This window comes from Aotus nancymaae, unplaced genomic scaffold, assembly GCF_030222135.1.
Source record: "Aotus nancymaae isolate 86718 unplaced genomic scaffold, 86718_ANA_hifiasm-v0.15.2.pri h1tg000076l, whole genome shotgun sequence".
NCBI lineage: Eukaryota > Metazoa > Chordata > Mammalia > Primates > Aotidae > Aotus > Aotus nancymaae.
In genome coordinates this window covers 5,479,028-5,500,094 of record NW_026988491.1, presented here as the reverse complement: position 1 = coordinate 5,500,094, position 21,067 = coordinate 5,479,028, and the positions used below count along the sequence as shown (strand labels likewise).

The window sequence follows — 21,067 nt, the reverse complement described above, 5'->3', positions numbered from 1 at the left end:
CACAGGCCATCAATGCTTTAATTGCGTCAGAGGCGGGCACTGAGCAGCTGTGCTGAGGCCTCCCCAGCAACTGTGCCACAACCAGCTCGGAGCTGCCACTCCAACAGTGGAGTGGAGAGTTGGGGTCAGGGCCATAGCCCCTGGGCTGAGGAGGCCTCTGGCAGGACCCCAACCCCAGAATGAGTGATCCTCACAACATTTGTGGCTTGCAGACTCCTTTTCCTTTTGCCAAGGAGTCTGAGATGCTTCATGCCCGTCAGACCATGGGGTGGCCTTCATGGGAGACCTGCAGGGCCAGGCTGGCCAGACGTGGCCAGAAAGACTTCCCAGGGCAGGTGCTTGGCTCCGTGCTCCAGGGTGGGCCCTGGTGTAGGACCCTTAAAGGGGTTGTGGCTGGGGTGGGCCTGGGGGGCATTGCTCCAAGTGCACATGAGGTGGCAGCAGGGGCAGGCGAGTGCCGGTTCCAGGGACATCAGGAGGGAGGATGGAAGCCCAGGGAGTGTGCGAGGCTGCCGGGATGAGGGAGCTCAGGGGCTACCAGCTAACCAGCCTCAGCTCAATGGTTTCTCCATCCTTGGGTCTGTAGTCAGCAATACCTGCAGAAACAGATTGAGCAAGGCAGGGTTAACCAGGCAGAATATCACAGCCCGCAACCTCATCTTCCAGATCCCCCCACTCTGAGGCCAGGGTCTGTAAGATCTACCTGGGGCTTGGTGGTGGGAAGCTGGAACCTCCCTAAAGCCCACTCAAAGACTCTGAACTTAGCTTCCTACAGGGTTCCTGAGGCCACGGGCTCATCTGGCAGTAAAAAACTCCTGACAGGCAGGGTCACTGTCTTTGTAATATCCCAGGTGGCATCAGGAAGAGAAACTTGCCCAGTGTGGTCTGGAGAGAGAACCAGGACCACGCATGAAGCCACCAGGAGTCAGCTTTCACTCCCTAGAGAGAATCCAGGCTCTAGGAGGACGCCTGGATTCAAGCCCCAGCTCTGTCATTCATTAGTGCTGTAACTCTGGACAAGTTATTTAACCTCTGAGTGAGTGAGTGAGTGTTGGCGATCTTGGTGATATGATAATGCAGCCTGCAGGGGAACTGAAAGGGCCCTCTGAGAGCCAGGTGTCAGGAATGTTTCCTTTCTCTTTTTTTTTTTTTTTTTTTTTTTTGTCTTTTGAGATGGAGTGTTGCTCTTTTGCCCAGGCTAGAGTGCAGTGGCGTGATCTCGGTTCACTGCAGCCTCTGCCTCCCGGGTTCAAGCAATTCTGCCTCAGCCTCCTGAGTAGCTGGGATTACAGATGAATATCACCACACCCAGCTAATTTTTCTATTTTTAGTAGAGATAGGGTTTCACCATATTGGCCAGGCTGGTCTCGAACTTCTGACCTTGTGATCTGCCCGCCTCGGCCTCCCAAAGTGCTGGGATTACAGGCATGAGCCACTATGCCCAGCCAGGAATATTTCTTTTCAATGGAGGTGCTATGGTCCAAAATGTCTGCATACCCCCAAAATTTATATGTTGAAACATAACCCCAAAGGTAATGGTATCAGGAGGCCTTAGGGCCTTTGGGGAATGATTAGGTCATGAGGGTAGAGCCCTCATGAATGGGTTGGGAAAGTGCCATTATAGGCTGAGCAGGGTGGCTCACGGCTGTAATCTCAGCACTTTGGGAGGCCGAAGTGGGCAAATCACTTGAACTCAGGAGTTCAAGACGAGCCTGGGCAACATGGTGAAACCCAGTCTCTACCAAAAATACAAAACATTAGTCGGTACTTGTGGCAAGGGCCTGTGGTTCCAGCTACTCAGGAGGCTGAGGTGGGAGGATTGCTTAAGCCTGGGAGGTGGAGACTGCAGTGAGCGGAGATCCTGAGACTGCACTCAGCCTGGGTGACAGAGTGAGACCCCATCTAAAAAAAAAAAAGTTTTTTTATGTACCATTATAAAAGAGGCTTCTTCAGTAGGCAAAGGCCAGGAAAATATTTTTAAAAAAATTTTTTAAAAGGCCCCAGAGAGTTGCCTTATCCCTTCCACCACGTGAGACCACAGCCAGGTACCACCTATGAACCAGAAAGTGGGCCCTCATCAGATACTGAATGTGTTGGTGTCCTGATCTTGGACTTCCCAACCTCCCAGACTGTGAGAGATACATTCCTGCTGTTTATAAGCCACCTAGTTTATGGTATTTTCTAATAACAGCTTCCATGGACTAAGACAAAAGGAAACTGAAATTATAACTCCCATCCACTTTCTACCAGAAGATAGAGGAGTGATTTATGCAATGGTTGATTGGGAATAAACTAGGTATGTGTAGCCTGGGCTCGCTCTCTTTTTTTTCTCCTTGGGGCAAGCTTCCTGCTAGACTCGACGGCAGAGTGAATAGGAGGTAGAGACTACAACTGCCCAGTCTGCTTCCTGGCTGGGCCACCTGGCTCTCACCCTAAGCTACATCCTCCAGTCTTTCTCAGTAATAGAACCAGCCAGACTTGAGGTCTCCATCTGTAGCTCCTATTTTTTATTTCTCAATTGACTCAGAATGATGGCAGAAAAAGGGATGCTTTTTAGTGGGCTCCTTAAGAAAGTCCCACCTTATTATTTGTATTTATTTATTTTTATTTATTTATTTTTGAGACAGTCTTGCTCTGTCTCCCAGGCTGGAGTGCAGTGGCGCGATCTCACTCACTGCAACCTCCGCCTCCCGGGTTCAAGCAATTCCCTTACCTCAGCCTCCCAAGAAGCTGAGACTACAGGCACATGCCACCACACCCAGCTAATTTTTTTGTATTTTAGTAGAGATGGGGTTTCACCACGTTGGCCAGGATGGTTTCGATCTCCTGACCTCGTGATCCGCTCACCTTGGCCTCCCAAAGTGGTGGGATTACAGGTGTGAGCCACCATTCCCGGCCAGAAAGTTCCAACTTCTATAAAGCACTCGCCACAATGCCTGACACATGGTAAATGCCCCATAAAAGTTCTTTGCAGTTGGAATATAAAAGCAACTTAAGCTGGGCGCGGTTGTTTACGTCTGTAATCCAGCACTTTGGGAGCTGAGGTGGGTGGATCATCTGAGGTCAAGAGTTCAAGACCAGCCTGGCCCAACATGGTGAAACCCCATATTTACTAAAAAATACAAAAATTAGCCGGGCATGGTGACGCAGACCTGTAATCCCGGCTACTTGGGAGGCTGAGGCAGGAGAATCGCTTAAACCTAGGAGGTAGAGGTTTCAGTGAGCCAAGATCATTCCACTGTACTCCAGCCTGGGCAACACAGCGAGACTCCATCTCAAAAAAAAAAAAGATATTAATATTACTTTTACCAACTAGAAAATTTTGAATTATACACGTGGGTAACATTTTCTTTCCACTGGATAGCACTGATACAGAGTGTGGCTTCATTTTTTATGAAAAACTTACTGGCATATTTTTTAAAGTATCTAGAAGAAAAATTAAGTAATTTTGGCAGGCAAGGTGGCTCATGCCTGTAATTCCAGCACTTTGGGAGGCAGAAGCAGGCAGACCACTTGGGGTCAGGAGTTCAAGACCAGCCTGGCCAACATGGTGAAACCCTGTATCTACCACAACTAATAGAAAAATTAGTTTGGCATGGTGATGTGTTCCTGTAGCCCTAGCTACTCAGGAAGCTGAGGTGGGAGGATCACTTGAGCCCAGAAGGTTGAGGCTACAGTGAGCCGAGATTGTGCCACTGCTCTCCAGCCTGGGTGACAGAGCGAGACCCTGTCTCAAAACATTAAAAAATTTAGGCTGGGCACAGTGGCTCATGCCTGTAATCCTAGCAGTTTGGGAAGCCAAGGTGGGTGGATCATCTGAGGTCAGGAGTTCAAGACCAGCCTGGCCATCATGGTGAAACCCCATCTTAAAAAATTAATTAATTAATTAATTTAAAAATTTAAAAATAAAAAGACATTTTGGCTGGGCATGGTGGCTCATGCCTGTAATCCCAGCACTTTGGGAGGCCGAGGCTGGCAGATCACCTGAGGTAAGGAGTTCGAGAACAGCCTGGCCAACATGGTGAAACCCTATATCTACTGATAATACAAAAAAATTAGCTGGGTATGATGGTGGGCACCTGTAATCCCAGCTACTTGGGAGGCCAAGGCAGGAGAATCACTTGAACCTGGGAGGCGGAGGTTGCAGTGAGCCAAGATCGCACCATTGTACTCCAGCCTGGGCAACAAGAGGGAAACTCGGTCTCAAAAAAAAAAAAAAAAGACATTATTTCTAGGTAGTGTATTCTAGGTGATTTTAATTTTCTTCTAGTTTTTTTTTTTTTGTAACCTACCTGGTTTCCTAGAATTTCCACAATAACTTACATAAAAATTCTACGACTTCAGTTCAATATATGATATCCAACCTTGAGCATCAGTGATTCTGTGACGCTGTGGCACAGGAGGGTGCTAGGGAGAGCTGGGGTGAATTGATGAAGCCTCATGTCTGGGTAAGCCTGGGGTAGGGGACACATCCAGGGTGGCAGGCCACGACTCACCTTGCTGCAGGGGGGTGTTGGGGGCTTGGAGGAGCTGCCAGAACTCCCTTTTCCTGGCCGCTTTCCCCATCACAGAGGTCAGGTAGGGGCCTGACAAGGAGGCCTGTGTTTCATATCTACAAAAGTGAAAGGCAGAGAGAGAGAGAGAGAGAAGAGGCGACTGTTGTCCCTAGCGGGAGAGGCAGAGCTCACCCACAGCAGCAAAATCCTTTCGTCGCCTCTTAAAACTCTGGGCTGGCACTAGTCAAACCCTTCCTGGGCCACCTGGCCACAGGTCTGTGTCCCAACCTCCACCTCCTTCCCTCCAGACCCCCAATCCTGTCCGCTCAGGCTTCATCCTCTCCACGCTGACCACGACCATGGCCTCCAGGAAAGGGGCAACTATTATGTTATCGGCTCAGCAGCTGTCCCCCCTCTACGGGGCTGATGCTATAGGGGATGAGAATCAGAAGCTGCGGGCATCACGTAGAATGTGTACAATGAGAGAGGGTGAAGCCTGCATGCAGAGAGAGGCAGGGTCATGGGAGGTGGAAGCAGAGTCACCCAGCAGTGGCACTGGGTCTCTGTGGCTCAGGGGCATTCCCCTCCCCTCTTCCTGGGGCTGCATGGCCCAGCCTCCTCTCTGATTCTACATGCTGTACACCCACTGTTGCAGAGAGGGTTGGAGTTCAATTTTTTTTTTTTTTTGGTGGTGGGGGGATGGAGTCTTGTTCTGTCGCCCAGGCTAGAGTGCAGTGGTATGATCTCAGCTCACTGCAATCTCCGCTTCCTGGGTTGAAGCAATTCTGCCTCAGCCTCCCAAGTAGCTGGGATTACAGGTGTGCACCATCATGCCCTGCTAATTTTTGTATTTTTAGTAGAGACAGGGTTTCACCATGTTGGCCAGGCTGCTCTTGAACTCCTGACTTCATGATCTCCCACCTCAGCCTCCCAAAGTGCTAGGATTACAGGTGTGAGCAACTGTGCCTGGCCTGAATTTCTAATTTTGGCCCTGGCAACCAAGAGACTCCTCACTCACACTCCCCCTTCCCTGAGCTTCTGGCTTCCAACTTTGATGAGTTTCTGCAGTCCATCTGGATGCCACTGCCACAGGGAGCCTCTTAAAACTCCGAGGGTCAGGTCCTTTCTCCCTGACGGAGGAGGAAGCAGCATGATTGGAGCTTCCTCTGGAAGAGGGGCTTGAAGAGATGAGTGGGATTTGCCGGTGGAGAAGGGAGGAGAGTAGGGCAGAGCCAAGGAGGCAGAGAGCAAAAGCACACAGGTGCACAGAATTTGGGGGAGTGGTTTTTCAGAAGAGTGGGATCAGGCCAGGCGTGGTGGCTTATGCTTATAATCCCAGCACTTTGGGAGGCTGAGGTGGGTGAATCACCTGAGGTCAGGAGTTCAAGACCAGCCTGGACAACATGGTGAAACCCCATCTCCACTAAAAATACAAAAATTAGCTGGGCATGGTGGTGGGTGCCTATAATCCCAGCTACTCCGGAGGCTGATACAGGAGAATCACTTGAGCCTGGGAGTGGGGGCTGCAGTGAAACTAGATCGCACCACTGCGCTTCAGCCTTGACAACAGAATGAAACTCTGTCTCAAAAACAAACAAAACAACAAAAAAACCCCACAAACCTATTTGGGGTGACTTAAGCGAAGGGAAAGTGCTGTTCTAAGGAATGTCACAGAGCAGCTTTTTTTCCCATTCCTTAACTCTGCAGGGCCACGTGGCTGTTCGGGGCCACCACTCTCTACATCTGACCGTGTGTCTGCAGTTGAGCTTTCTCTGCTGTGCATTCAGGGGCCTCAGACGTAGTCTTCATGCCTGAACCTCATTCAGGCATCCACACACACTAACAAGATAACATTTCTCAGAATGGAGTCCACGATGTCTTCCCAGAGATCCCCAAGCTCTGAATAAAAACGTTAAATTCTATTTGTCTTTCATTTTGATGCTAATATTCAAACACGAATACCAGCAGGTTCTGGGTAATCTCAGTCTGTGGGTCTGAGCCCTCCTAAGGACACTCAGCCTGTGTGTGGCCGTCAGTGACTGTGTATTGCACTATGTGCCATAGGCCACCAGGAAGGGGACAGAGGTGGCCCTCACAGTGAATGAAGTGGCTGGGCAGGGCAGGGGTGCCCAGGCTTCACTGCTCAGGTTTCACTGCAGCTCAAATACAGGGAGGTGCTAAAGCGCAGGCCGGCACCTCTGCAGAGAGTCTTTATTTGAATGGTACTGGTTTTTATTAATTTACAAAGTTGTTGGGGATTTATAGCTGTCTAGAGCTAGAAAGGACCTTTTTTTTTTTTTTTTTTGAGACGGAGTCTCGCTCTTGTTACCCAGGCTGGAGTGCAATGGCGCGATCTCGGCTCACCGCAACCTCCGCCTCCTGGGTTCAGGCAATTCTCCTGCCTCAGCCTCCTGAGTAGCTGGGATTACAGGCACGCGCCACCGTGCCCAGCTAATTTTTTTGTATTAATAGAGACGGGGTTTCACAATGTTGACCAGGATGGTCTCGATCTCTCGACCTCGTGATCCACCCGCCTCGGCCTCCCAAAGTGCTGGGATTACAGGCTTGAGCCACCGCGCCCGGCCGGGGACCTTTTTTTTTTTTGAGATGGAGTCTCGCTCTTGTTGCCCAGGCTGGAGTGTAATGGCTCAATCTTGACTCATTGCAACCTCTGCCTCCTCTGCGCAGTGGCTCAAGCCTGTAATCCCAGCACTTTGGGAATCCGAGGTGGGTGGATCAACTGAGGTTGGGAGTTCAAGACCAGCCTGACCAACATGGAGAAACCCCATCTCTACTGAAAACACAAAATTAGCCTTGGTGGTGCATGCCTGTAATCCCAGCTACTTGGGAGGCTGAAGCAGGAGAATCGCTTGAACCTGGGAGGGGGAGGTTGCAGTGAGCCAAGATCACGCCACAGCACTCCAGCCCAGGTGACAGTTCAAGTCTCTGCCTCAAAAAAAAAAAAAAGTTAGCCAGGCATGGTGGCACATGCCTATAGTCTCAGCTATTGGGAGGCTAAGGTAGGACAGTAGGGTTGCTTCCTCCCCAGAGTTCAATACTGCAGTGAGCCATGATTGAAACACTACACTCCAGCCTGGGTGACAGAGTGAGACCCTGTCACTTAAAAAACAAAAAAACAAAAAAACAAGAAAAAAGTTGTTCCTCTAAAAAAACAGATGAAACAAGAAAAAAAAAACAAGAAAAAACAGATGAAAGCAACCCTGTGCTGAGCGCTTGCTATGTGCTGACCTTGCACATATAAAAAGCACGTGCCACCATTTCTATGTACTAACTCCTCGACTCCTCACACTGGCCCTGCAGGGATGGGGCACAACTGTTCTCCCTGGTGAACTGTGGGTGCCTACCTGGAACCTAGCTGGTTAGAGCTGCCTCCAGAGCCTGCTCTCTCAATGATAATGCTGGCCTATGGCTTTCTGTTTCCATAACACCATAGGCAAGAAAGGAGTGGAGCAGGTAGAAGCGGAAGCAGGCCCAGTGTCTCTCCCAAGGGAACCCTCTCCTCTGTCCCGTCTCTTCCGTGACCCTGAATCATGCATGTGGGGTTGGGTGGGGTGAGCGCTGGGAGATGGGAGTCTCACTTGAATCCTCCTAACTCATGAGCCTTCTTCAAGACATCTTCCAGGGAGGAGCCGGCAAGGACAGGGATGGCTTGTCTGTACGGCCGCAAGAGGCTGAGCACCTGCAGTGTGACACTGATGGTCTCTGGGACTTGGATCTGAGGAAGGGTCGTAGTGGCTGGTTCCAACATGACTGTGCCAGGGAGAAAGGAAGGGGCAGCTGGTGTGAGGACAGGGAGCCTGGATGTTTGTCTTCCTGACTTCCCCCAAAGCACCTAGACCTTGTCCTTCCCAAGTCGTCATCTCCATCAGTGCCACCACCACCTGCTGAGCTGAAACCTGGTTTCCATCCTGGCCTCCCCTAACCTCATTCCCCACATCCCCCACCACCCAAGATCAGGCCCCTCACTGGTTTCTCTGCTTCCAGTATCCCTCCTCCCACCAATCTGGCCTGTAGCACTCCAGAGGGCTCTTTCTAGAACATATATCTGTTCACAATGTGTCCCTGTTAACCCGATGGGCTCACCTCCTCTTCATTCATCTGCCTTCCACTCCCGCTCATTCTCCCAGATCCCACCCTTTTGCAAGACCGTTCTCAGAATTACCCCAAACTGTGTGCACTTCTGTGCCTTTGTTCTTGCCGTCTCTTCTCAGCTCTACTCTATCCATTCTTGTTTTTTTTTTGGCAGGGGAAGACAGAGTCTCACATTGTTACCCAGACTTGAGTGCAGTAGCAGTGGTGCGATCTCGGCTCACTGCAACCTCTGCCTCCCGGGTTCACGTGATTCTCGTGCCTCAGCCTCCCTAGTAGCTGGGATTACAGGCGTCTGACACCACGCCTGGCTAATTTTTTGTAGTTTAATATAGACAGGGTTTCACCATGTTGCCCAGGCTGGTCTCAAACTCCTGAGCTCAGGCAATCCATCTGCCTCAGCCTCCCAGAGTGCTAGATTCACAAGCACATGCCACCGTGCCAGCCTCCTTCTCCATTTTTTTTTTTAGAGACGGGGTTTCACCATGTCAGCCAGGATGGTCTCGATCTCCTGACCTCGTGATCCACCCACCTCGGCCTCCCAAAGTGCTGGGACCACAGGTGCGAGCCACTGTGCCCCCTTTTTTTTTTTTTTTTTGAGATAGAGTCTCACTCTGTCGCCCAGACTGGAATGCAGTGGCACGATCTTGGCTCACTGCAACCTCTACCTCTGGGGTTCAAGTGATTCTCCTGCCTAAAGCCTCCCAGGGAGCTGGGATTACAGGCACCCGCCACCATGCCCAGCTAATTTTCTGTATTATTAATAGAGATGGGGTTTTGCCACGTTGATCTCGAACTCCTGACCTCAAGTGATCCACCCACCTCAGCCTCCCAAAGTGCTGGGATTACAGGCGTGAGCCACTGTGCCAGGTCTCCTTCTCTATTCTTAATTGGCAAATCCCAATCACCTCCTCAGTCCCTCTCTCAGAGGAAGCCTGGATCATGCTGTTACTGGGGCTTATCATGTTGTATTAGAGTTAACCAAAATGTGTCTCTCCCCATTCATTCATTCATTCATTCATCCATTCACTCAAACATTTCTGTACTGGATATCACACAAGCGGTACTCCCAGGACTCCATTTGGTGTTTTCCTCCCCATGCTGTGAGCTTCTGAAGCTGTGACCACATTTTAGCTGCCGTGTCCCACGCACACCCACAAACTTGTGTTGACCCAGCAAATCAGGACCAAGCAACTTCCCCTCACTGGGACATCAACGGGTGCACGCAGATTGTAAAGGGCTGTTTTTCCACAAAAGGCTGGGCTACCTCGTGGTGCCAGGCAGTCTGGGGAGATCAGATCAACGTAGGTCTTGTGGTTCAGCACGGGCAGCAGCTGGGAAATCATGACAGCATTCTGGAAGGCTCCATCCTGCAGACTGGCCAACAAAGCAACCTTCGCCTTGAGACATGCTGCTCCCAGCTCTGCGCCGGACATGGGGGAGGTCATGAGTAACTGGTGATGGAGTAGGGAAGAGAGGGAGGAGGATCAGCCAGTGGGGAGGGGCTAGGTGGTCCAGCCCTTGATCACTCCACCCCTCACTGTTCCCCAGGGTGGCCATGGCTCCAGGGTCTCTTTCCCACCTGTAATGCCAATGGGGTACTGTAGACATTCCCAAAGTAGCCCTCGGGGGTCTGGGCCTTCAAGATCTTCTCTTGTACTGTCCTGATGGCCATGGTGATCCGTTGTCTCTGATAAGGGTTGAAGTTTGAGCGCTTCAGACAGGTGAATGCCAAGCCTGCCATGGCTGCTGTGTCTTTGGAGGGGAACAGAACATGTGATGAGCAGGAGAGCCAAGAGGAGCCAGGACAGGCAGGGGCTTGAGGGTCAGGCCCTCGTAGCTATGGGCAGCCACAGGAGGGCTTGGAGAAGAGGGGCAACATGGTCAGATCAGCTAAGGGCACCAACCCAACCTGGTCTGCCCAAGACATTCCTTGTCTGGACTCGGAAAATCCTATGTCCTAGGAAACTGCTCATTTCTGGGCAAACTGGTTTGGTTGATCACCCTGCAATTTGAGGGCGAGAGGTTAGGGAGAAGGACTGGAGGAGGAGGCCGAAGACGACTTGACTCTATACCATTTCTTTCCAAATTTGGCTGCACATTTGAATCACTAAGGGAGATTTATTTATTTTTATTTTTATTTTTATTCTTGATACAGAGTCTTACTCTATTGCCCAGGCTGGAGGGCAGTGGTGCGATCTCGGCTCACTGCAGCCTCCGCCTCCCAGGTTCAAGCGATTCCCCTGCCTCAGCCTCCTGCGTAGCTGGGACTACAGGCACATGCCACCATGCCCAGCTAACCTTTATATTTTTAGTAGAGATGGGGTTTCACCGTGTTGTCCACGTTTGTCTTGAACCCCTGGCCTCAAGAGATCACCTACCAGCTCCAAAGCTGGCTCACAGCTGGAGCGCCACCCATGAGCCCTTGCCAATTCACCCCTAAAGGACTTGGTAGAAAGGGGTCCCAAGGAAAGGTGAGGGTGGGGCCAGGGTATGGAGGTCATTAGTGCAGGCCTGGGGACTGAGGGAGTGCCAGCCTGGCCTCGGCAGGGTCTAACCTACTCACCCACAGAGAAGTGGCTCTGGTGGAGAGGGTGGTCGTGTTCCACAGCATACAGGAGTTTGCCCACCAGGTTGTCATGGACCCGCTTCTTGTGGACACACAGGGCCAGAATGCCCAGGCCGTACTGGTAGTAGCTAGTGTGGGGGTGGCCCTTGTGATCGTGACCTGGGAAGGAAAAAAACCGAGGGGTTGCCTCTCTGCCCCCACCCAGCAGCCAGCCCCACCGGCACACGGGACCCCCAGTCCACACTTTCCAACACACTCCTCTGGGTCATTGGCTCCTTCATTCCTTCATGGCCTCAGCCCATACTTGCTGAGGCCCCACTGTGCTTGGAGGAAGCCGTAGACCCATGGCAAACGGGCGCTGCGCAGTTTGGGCCTCGATCGTAGCAATTGCTCATGAGACTGCAATTGTAACGGGAATGCAGACCAAGGTCCATGGACCCAGCTACCCAAATACCACCCACATAGCAACGGTATTTGGGTGGCTGAGAAGTCAGGGCAAGATTCTCCAAGGAGGTGAGTGCTAGAGAGGGCTGGAGATGGGCAGAAGCAGAGCCGAGGGTAGAGCAGGAGGGAACTGCATGAGGGGGAGCAGTCCAGATGGAGGGAACTGTATGAAGAACCTGGCTCATGAATGTAGAGATGAGAGAGAGCCGGCGTGGCCAGAGCCCACAGAGGGCAGGTGCGTGTGGGAGGCAGAGAATGGGTGGGCACAGCCCAGGGGGAAGGTAAGGGCAGACAGGCTGGGCCACGGAGCAGTGAGGGGGCCCCTGCAGGGTTTAAGCAGTGCCAGCAAGATCAGGTTTATATTGAAAAAGCTGGCTCTGGCTCTTGTGTGCTGGGTCAAGTCAGGACGGGAGAGCTAGTAGAGACAGACTAAGGCGTAAGTCATAAGCAGGCTGTCCGGTTGTCCTGAAGGTGGATAATCAAGTCGATCTTGGTGGCTTGCCAATACAAGACTTGCCAATAGGCTAGGCATGGTGGCTCACGCCTGTAATCCCAGCACTTTGGGAAGCCAAGGTGGGCGAATCACCTGAGGTCGGGTGTTTGAGACCAGCCTGACCAGCATGGAGAAACCCCATCTCTACTAAAAACACAAAATGAGCCAGGCATGGCAGCACATGCCTGTAGTCCTAGCTACTCAGGAGGCTGAGGCAAGAGAATCGCTTGAACCCAAGGGGCAGAGGTTGTGGTGAGCCGAGGTCGCACCATTGTACTCCAGCCTGGGCAACAAGAGTGAAACTCCGTCTCAAAAAAAAAAAGAAAGAAAGAAAAAGACTTGTCAATAGAGTGTGTGCAGTGCAGGAAAGGCTGGAGGATCAAGGATGGCTCTGGGGACAGGTTCGAGCCTCTACGTGGACAGTGAGATAAGCAGAATGGAGGGTGCCGAAGAGGCCTAGGGAGAAAACCCAAAGTTCTGATTCTCGCTAAAGAATAGCATCTCATGAGCCCTCCAGCCTGCTCCCCACCCTCGCTGATGGTGTCCACTCACCAATGGCCTTCTTCTCATCCTCCAGGAACCGCTTGAGCTGTGAGATCAACCTGTCCCCCTTGTGGCCCTTGACAAACTCACAGTTGGCTCTGAGAGCGAGCAGGTAGAGGGACAGCCGACCCATGGAAGGCTTGGCCTGGCAGTCACTGTCATTCTCGCTGAAGGCAGACCTAGGACAAGGCCAGTTAATGCCTTTGTGAGAAAGTGCCACCCCGGTAAGCCTGGCTTGGAACACCCCCCGGACCAGCATCACAAAGTGGAAAAAGTCTTAACAGTGGGAAACTTTGAGAGAATCAACGAAAGTAGGCGTGTTGGCTACATTGTTGTGAGGCATATGCCACAAATATTGAATAACGATGAACGATTAGACTCACGGATAAACTCCGAGGGCACCTGCATCCAAATCATCTGTGTCCGCCCCACTAATTTGTCCATACTTCGCCCACAGTCCCCCTCCTTTCTTTTTATTTTACTTATTTTTATATTTTGTTTATTTTCTTTGAGACTGAGTATCACTCTTGCTGCCCAGGCTGGAGTGCAGTGGTGCAATCTCGGCTCACTGCAACCTCCACCTCCTGGGTTCAAGCGATTCTCCTGCCTCAGCCTCCCAAGTATCTGGGATTACAGGCACATGCCACTATTCTCGGCTAATTTTTTTTATTTTTAGTAGAGACAGGGTTTCACCATGTTGGCCAGGCTGGTCTGGAACACCTAACCTCAGGTGATCCACCTGCCTCGGCCTCCCAAAGTGTTGGGATTACAGGTGTGAGCGACCACACCTGTATTTTTATTATTATTATTATTTTTTACTGAGCTAGGATCTCACTCTGTCTCCCAGGCTAGAGTGCAGTGGTGCCATCATAGCTCACTGCAGCCTTGATCTACTGACCTCAAAAGATCCTCCTACTTCAGCCTCTCAAGAAGCTGGGAACACAGGTATGTGTCACTATGCCTGGCTAATTTTTTGTTTTTTGTAGAGATATGGTCTCGATAATGTTGCCTAGGCTGGTCTCGAACTCCTGAGCTCAAGCAATCCTCCTGCCTCAGCCTCCCCAAATGTTGGCATTACAGGCATGAGCCACTGTGCCTGGCCTTCTTTCTTTTCTCTCCACCCCTGCGTCCACTTCTCAAGATAGAGTCTGAGGAAGAGGCACTCCATAGCCGCCCCTGATTCTTCACCTCTCATTCAAACCCCAGAATAGGCCTTTCTGTAATGCCTTGAAAACGGAGCATGGAAAGATGCTGCTTCTGGGTTGGTGCAGTGGCTCACGCCTATAATCCCAGCACTTTGGGAGGCCAAGGAGGGCAGATCACCTTAGGTCAGGAGTTCAAAACCAGCCTGGCCAATATGGTGAAACCCCATCTCTACCAAAAATACAAAAATAGCTGGGCATGGTGGTGCACACCTGTAATCCCAGCTACTCGGGTGGCTGAGACATGAGAATTACTTGAACCCGGGAGATGGAGGTTTCAGTGAGCCAAGATTGCACCACTGCACTCCAGCCTGGGCAACAGAGTAAGTAAAAAAAAGATGCTGCTTTTGGGCTCAGTACGAAGGAGTGCAGTCATGGATTAGTGAAGTCTGCATCATGCATGGGAGGGAAGCACACAGAGGAAGATGCTGCCCCTTAGGCTCAATGCGGAAGACTGCAGTCACCGATTGATGATGTCAGCCTCAGGCACAGTAAGGGAGCACAGAGAGTCAGATGCTGCTTCTGGGCTCATCATGAAAGAGGACAGTCATGGATTAGTGATGACTGCCTCAGGCACAGGGGGGCAGTAGTAGCAATATGAGCCCTGCATTAGCATCAAACTAATCCAACCAATCCCTTCATTCTACAGATGGAGAAAGGTCCTCCATTCTTTTTTTCTTTCTTTTGAGACGGAGTTTTGCTCTTGTTGCCCAGACTGGAGTGCAATGGCACGATCTCAGCTCACCACAACCTCCACCTCCCGGGTTCAAGCGATTCTCCTGCCTCAGCCTCCCAAGTAGCTAGGATTACAGGCATGAGCCACCACGCCCACCTAATTTTTTTGTATTTTTAGTAGAGACGGGGTTTCTCCATGTTGGTTAGGCTGGTCTCAAGCTCCTGACCTCAGGTGATCCGCCCGCCTCGGCTTCCCAAAGTGCTGGGATTACAGGCATGAGCCACTGCGCCAGGCCTAGGGCCTCCGTTCTATAGATGGAGAAAATTTTGCCTAAGGTCTGCCAACAATGCAGTGACAGGCCCAAACTAGAACCTAGGTTTCCTGTCTCTTAGCATGTGGAGCAAGACATGGAAAAAGGAGAGTATGGCAATACCCTAGGAGGCACTGCTGGTAATCAAGCTTGAGGCTGCGCAGGTAGAGCTTCTCCTTGGTCCCACCCTGCACGCCGGAGAGGCGCAGCCCCACATAGACGCTGGGATTCAGGTGCTCCCGGGAAAGCCGGTCCATCCAAGGCAAGAGGCGCTGGCCCAACTTCTCTACCAGCTGGATGTCCACTTCTGGTATTTCTTAGGAAAGAAAATGGTGCAAGTGAGGTCACAGGGCCAGGCTACCAGCAAAAAAGGGCTTTGGCCAGGCACAGCGTCTCACGCCTGTAATCCCAGCACTTTGGGAGGCCAAGGCGGGTGGATCACCTGAGGTCAGGAGTTCAAGACCAGCCTGACCAACATGGAGAAACCCTGTTTCCACCAAAAATATAAAATTAGCTGGGCATGGTGGCGCATGCCTGTGATCCCAGCTACTCAGGAGACTCAGGCAAGAGAATCGCTTGAACCCGGGAAGCGGAGGTTGTAGTGAGCCGAGAATGCACCATTGCACTCTGGCCTGGGCAACAAGAGCAAGCTCTGTCTCAAAAAAAAAAAAAAATGAAGTGCTTTGATATTACCAGGGCCTTCCCCAGGGAATACATGTCCTCACTCCCACCTCCACCCAGCACACACCAACTTCCAGGGAGAAATGCACACACTGAAAGGCAGTGGGAGGGGAAAAGCAGGGAAGCAGATATTCCAAAAGACCAGTTGGAGCACGCCAGCGAGAGAGGTGTTGGGCTGAAGGTAGAGGATGCTATTGCCAGGCCACCACTCTGCCCATCAAAGGCGACAGTGAGACTGGATGCCAAGCTGTGGGGTGTGCCAGGCACCATGCCCAATCCCACTTGGTCCTCGTACCAGTCCTGTGACATAGATACTGTCATCATGGCTTTAAAGTTGTGTCATGTCTTACACGAGGCTGCAGAGCCAAGGATGCAAAGATGGACAGAACTGCAACGCCCCTGCTCTTTTGTGCCCAGCTGAATATGTGTGCCACCCATTTACAAAAACATCAGCCCATAGGCAGAACATGTTACACATGGAACTTTTATTTTTATTTATTTATTTATTATTATTATTATTTTTAAAGACGGGGTTTCACCATATTGGTCAGGCTGGTCTCGAACTCCTGACCTCAGGTGATCCACCTGCCTCAGCCTCCCGAAGTGCTGGGATTACAGGCGTGAGCCACCACGCCTGGCTCCACACTGAATTTTTAAACACCGCAGACTGCCAGCTGGTGGTTTGAGGTTGCCTGGTGAACTTCCTCATGCAGATCTCAAAATAACGCTTTTCCTGCCATCTCTGTTTAAGCAAAGAGGACCTGAGATTATGAGATGAGCTCTTAGAAAACAGTCACAGCTTGCAGCCATTTACCCGTTGCTGTGGGATTTATTTGAAGCTGTGAAACCAAAATACTCCAATACCCTGGAAGTGGAAGCCTTAGGGATAGTTCCAAGGGACCTGAACTCAGCACACGGTAGCTTAGAGTAGTTTGCCTTGGAGGCACCTTGGACTTTCTGTCCCCGTTTACTGCCTCCCAGTTGCTGCTGGGCTCCAGCTGCCTGATGGTGGCCTCCACTGTGCCATATCCAAGGGGACTAAGAAAAGAAGCTGTTGCAAGACACCTCCTGAGCCTCCTGGTGCGAGGACCAGAGCTCCTAGAGCATAGCTCCATCTCTGTGGGTTTGGGTCCCACCACCTTGTATCTATTTTCCTGACAGTCCCAGATATCTGTTGCTATTTCATCCACTAGCATGAAATCCTGCGTAATCCTTTGCTGTGTGTGCCCAGGCCAGAGCACATGGCTGGTTTCTCACCAGCTGTTAATGAACAGAGACTAGGGGGTTGCTTTTTTCCCTTTCCCTCACTCAGAGCCATTTTTGGTATCTGTCTCCATATCTCTGTCTGTCTCCCTCAATCTCTCTAAGGCTCTCTGGGTCTGTCTCAGTCTCTCCCAGCCTCTGTCTCTCTGGTCATCTGCTCCTCCTCACCTCTTTCCTTCTCCCTTTTCCTGAAACTCGCAAGGGAGTTCCCTGACCTCACCCTGGGCTCTCACCTCCAGCATGATGAGTCAGCACAGCGTTAGAAACTGAAAGTCCAGGACCTGGCTGTAAAGGGAGATCAACAACCACAGAGCAACCTCCTTAGAAGGAAGGGGCCAGACTCACCCAGGGTGATAAAAGCAGCCTTGGGTGAGCTCTCCCCCTACCAGCTTAGCCCTGCCAGCTAAAGGCTGATTGCTGTTGACATTCACAAGCACAGGAGCCGGGCAGAGTGATTCACGCCTATAATCCCAGCACTTTGGGAGGCCAAGGTGGGAGGATCGCTTCATCCTAGAAGTTTAAGACCAACCCCGGGCAATATAGTGAGACCTTGTCTCTATAAGAAAATAAAAAGAAGAGGAAGGAGGAGGAGGAGGAGGAGGAGGAGGAAGAGGGAAAAGAAGAAAAAGAAGCGCAGGAGCCCACTTTGCATTAGCATTTGTGCAGCAATCCCTGTCAACTTCGCAACATACATACAGAGCTTTAAGCTGGGAAAGCAGGTGTCACAGGATCCTCCCTTGTACTACACCAAGGAGGAAGGCAGGGGAGCACTTTTAGCCCATTTTACAGATAAAGGAATGAATGAAGCTGGGAATGATTAAGTGACTCAGCACAGATATTTGCACCCCCAACCCCAGTTCAAGCTTCCCCAGACCCCAAGGGACAGGGGCTCCTGTGGGGTCAGGCTAATGGACTAACTGTCCAAGGCTGAGGACCAGGTCAGCCAGGTCTGCGGGAGGGAAAGATCTCTGAACCCAGATCTCCCCGGGCGACTGTCTGAACAAGAACCAAGACCTGGGGTTCCTGGGCCTAGACCTGAGGAGTCTGATTGCATTTATGGAACACAGATGAGAGGCTTGGAGTTCTGGTCGGGCGTGGTGGCTCACACCTTAATCCCAGCATTTTGGGAGGCTGAGGCAAGAATATCACTTGAGCCCAGGAGTTTGAGATCAGCCCGGGCAACAAGGCAAAACGCTGTCTCTACAAAAAATTCAAAAATCAGCCGGGCATGGTGGTGTGCACATGTAGCCCCCAGCTACTCGGGAGGCTGAGGTGGGGGGATCACTTGAACCCGGGGTCAGGGAGGTTGCAGTGAGCCAAGATTGTGCCACTGCGCTCCAGCCTGGGCAACAGAGCGAGACCCTGTCTCAAAAAAACAAAACAAAACAAAAAAAAGAAAATGAGACTTAATATTCTAAAAACTAAGTTCAGCAAAGCTCTGGTAAAGCTGAAGCACCCTGAGCCGGTCACTCAGCCCCTCCCAGTCTTGACTTCTTCACTTGACACCTGGACACGACTGCGCCTGCCTCTCAGGGTTTCCGCAGGGTCACAAGAGACCACGGTGGTGAAAGTGTATTGCTAAGCGTAATCCCAGGTGCAGAGGAGGGGGAAAGAGACGTGGGCAGCCCAGAGTCCCGAAGCCTGCCTTCTGCCTCCTGTCTGACCCCACCCAGTGCATGAGCAGCCCTGAACCTCCAAGCTCAGACTCACAGACAGGTCCCAGGAGGCAGTGTGCTCCAAGAGACCCCTTGGGGCAGAGTAGGAGCAGGCAGGGCCTCCGAATGTTCACTTCCTGCTGCCTAGAATGCGTGTCCCTCACACCTTTCCTGCCAGTCTTCGAGTCTCAGCTCCCATATGCCCTCCTGGTCCTCAGAAAGCCTTCCCCGTGCCCAGCTATTTTTTAAATTTTTGTAGAGATGGGGGTCTCCCTATGTTGCCCAGGCTGATCTCAAACTGTTGAGATCAAGTGATCCTCCTGCCTCAGCCTTCGGAAACGCTGGGATTTCAGGTGGGAGCACCCAGCCATTGATTTCTTTTGTCTGCCTCCTTTCCCTAGAACTAAGCTCTAGAATGGCAGGAATTAGACCTGTCTCATGCTTTGCACATTCCCCAAAGGCTAACACTGGGCCCGACTCAGAAAAGGCTCAGTAACTATGTGCTGAATGAATGTGTGAACGAATGACTAGTTAACGGAGGAGCTCCTGAGCTCCTGTCTGGTGAGGAGTCATAGAATCAATCGCAATACGATGTGTTAAATGCTGAGGTCCAGCTAAGCCCAAACTGCTATGGAAGCCTAGAGGGGAAGATAAGTTCCCCCATCCTATGCCCGAGCCACCCTCCTAAGGACCCGGGAGGAAAGAGGCACAGGATAGAGGCGAGTTACTCACCACAGATGTCAGCGAGGGCCCCCAGGACCCCCAGAAGGAAGAGGAAGGCCCCAAGGTGCCTCATGGCAGCTGCAGGTGGGTGAGTCTCTCCTGACCACAGCTGGTCACTGCTCCCAGAGAGGCAGGTTCCTGTCACTGATTAATCCTCCACTCTCGAAATGCGCTGCTAAGTCAGCAGAGAGAAAGGAGAAAAGGTCTGTTGTGGCGGCGAAGAGAAGGCCAAAGAACAGAGGAAGGAAGGGCAGGGCAGCCTTCCTGGAGGTAGGCGACAAAGGGAGGAGGAGGACCCGTGGGACCAAGTGAGACATATTGAGGCCATCCACGTTCCTGCTTAAAGAGCCCCGGACCAGCGCAGAGGGGCCGACGTCTGATCTACCCAAGTCTATCCGACCTTGCCTGGCTGCTCTCCCCTTCGCTGTTCCAGTGGTGGAACGGCGGGACCAGGTGCCCACCTGATACTCCTTACAGAAGGAGCCCCTGGTAGTGCCCGCCTAGCCCGGGACTAGGAGGAGAACCGGGAGGTGCAGCTGCGGCGGTCACGTGAGCAGCATTGCTGGCGTCAGCTGTTCTTCAGCACCGCCTCCCGCCCTGGTTGGGGAGCCCTGGTCCCCAACCAGCGGGCCACTTTCCTCAACCAATCCGAGAGAGCTAGGAGCCTCCTGGAGAGGACAAAACAAAACAAATTAAAGAATGGGATTAAGGGCGGGCGCGGTGGCTCACGACTGTAATCCTAGCACTTTGGGAGGCTGAGGCAGGCAGATCACTTGAGCCCAGGAGTTCAGACCAGCCTGGAAAACCCCGTCTCTCCCAAAAAATAAAAATAAAATAAAAAATAAAAAATTAGCTGGGCGTGGTGGCGCGTGCCAGTAGTCCCAGCTACTTGGGGGGCTGAGGCAGAATTGCTTGAACCCGGTGGTGGAGGCTGCAGTCAGCCGAGATCATACCACTGCACTCCAGCTTGAGTGATAAAGTGAGACCCTGTCTCAAAAAAATAAAATAATGGGATTGAATCAATTGAGACACAAAACAACCGAAAGCAGGGCTACTTGCCAGAACTAAGAAAGCAACTTCAAAAAAAAAAAAATCTCTGCAAACAGGAAAGAGAACAAAAGATTCCCCACCTGCCAAGGCCCACAGGAGAATCAATGTATATGAGTTATCTAGTAGTGGCTGTGTGACCTTAGCCAGGTCACTTAACCTCTCTGAGATTAAATAGTTCTTCCCATCTGAGACGGGAGGGTTAGGCAAGATCATTCTAACAGCTCCCTTTCAGCTCAATTTGTGAAGACGTTATGACTTTAAAACGCCTCTAATCATTTACATGTGCAAACTGTATTGCAATTATTTTCATGGCAAATTGCCAAGGTTCGCTCCTTTAAGATAATCTGTTTTGAGCCTGACTTATCACAAGCCACACTCTCGACATATAGAAATCCAGCAACATGCGTCTGTTTACGGAAGTACTTGAAAATTTTAAATGATAGGTTGTCCAGTCAGAAAGGCTGGATGTGGCCACTAGAAGTAGCACCTTTGGAGGTTCTGAGGAAGGAGGGAGGCCAGTGGGGAGCCCAGCTTCTGCAGAACTGCACATTTGGAACTTCGGGGAGCCACAGTGAATTCTATGCAATGGAGCCCCCTTGGTCCTGGGTGGGACTGCCTTGGCTACCCCAACCCTCTGCCTCTTTCCAGTAACACCAATTATGATTCCTGCTATTTCCAGGAGGGCAGCCTGGAGGAGGTGGCCATGGAGAATAGCCTTCGTATCATCGGCCTCTGGTGAGAAGCCCAGCGTCCTTCCAGAGAGTCACTTCTGATCCCCAAGGTTGTGAGGGTGTTGAAGTAAAGGAGAGAGACACCCCCCTGCCTACCTGCCTGGACTCAGGGCCAGAGGGT

At 51.5% G+C, this 21,067-nt stretch overlaps 1 protein-coding gene across 2 annotated transcripts; it reads right to left on the bottom strand.

Annotated features, from left to right (window-relative positions):
* TCN2 (transcobalamin 2) lies at positions 1-19,731 on the bottom strand. 2 transcript variants are annotated; one of them, XM_012471375.3, is made up of 10 exons: positions 19,627-19,731; positions 19,175-19,340; positions 14,967-15,159; positions 12,665-12,834; positions 11,173-11,334; positions 10,189-10,361; positions 9,874-10,060; positions 8,096-8,267; positions 4,497-4,612; positions 1-596 (listed from the first exon to the last, which is right to left on the bottom strand). In XM_012471375.3, exons 2-10 carry the CDS (start codon positions 19,236-19,238, stop codon positions 535-537), a joined length of 1,299 nt encoding a protein of 432 aa, XP_012326798.2. In that variant the 5' UTR covers positions 19,239-19,340; positions 19,627-19,731; the 3' UTR covers positions 1-534. The 2 variants fall into 2 exon arrangements, with proteins under 2 accessions (XP_012326798.2, XP_012326799.2); XM_012471376.3 differs by having other exon boundaries at positions 19,175-19,337; positions 19,627-19,724.
* Positions 19,732-21,067: the final 1,336 nt, after the last annotated feature.

What these genes read in the sequence shown, in the direction of transcription:
- TCN2 (XM_012471375.3), bottom strand. Translation starts at nt 19,238, where the DNA reads ATGAGGCACCTTGGGGCCTTCCTCTTCCTTCTGGGGGTCCTGGGGGCC. An exon ending in TACCAGCAGTGCCTCCTAGG is followed by an intron (nt 12,835 to 14,966) that starts GTATTGCCATAC and finishes GCCTTGTCCTAG; the next exon opens with GTCTGCCTTCAGCGAGAATG. An exon ending in CAACACCCCCCTGCAGCAAG is followed by an intron (nt 597 to 4,496) that starts GTGAGTCGTGGC and finishes CTGTTTCTGCAG; the next exon opens with GTATTGCTGACTACAGACCC.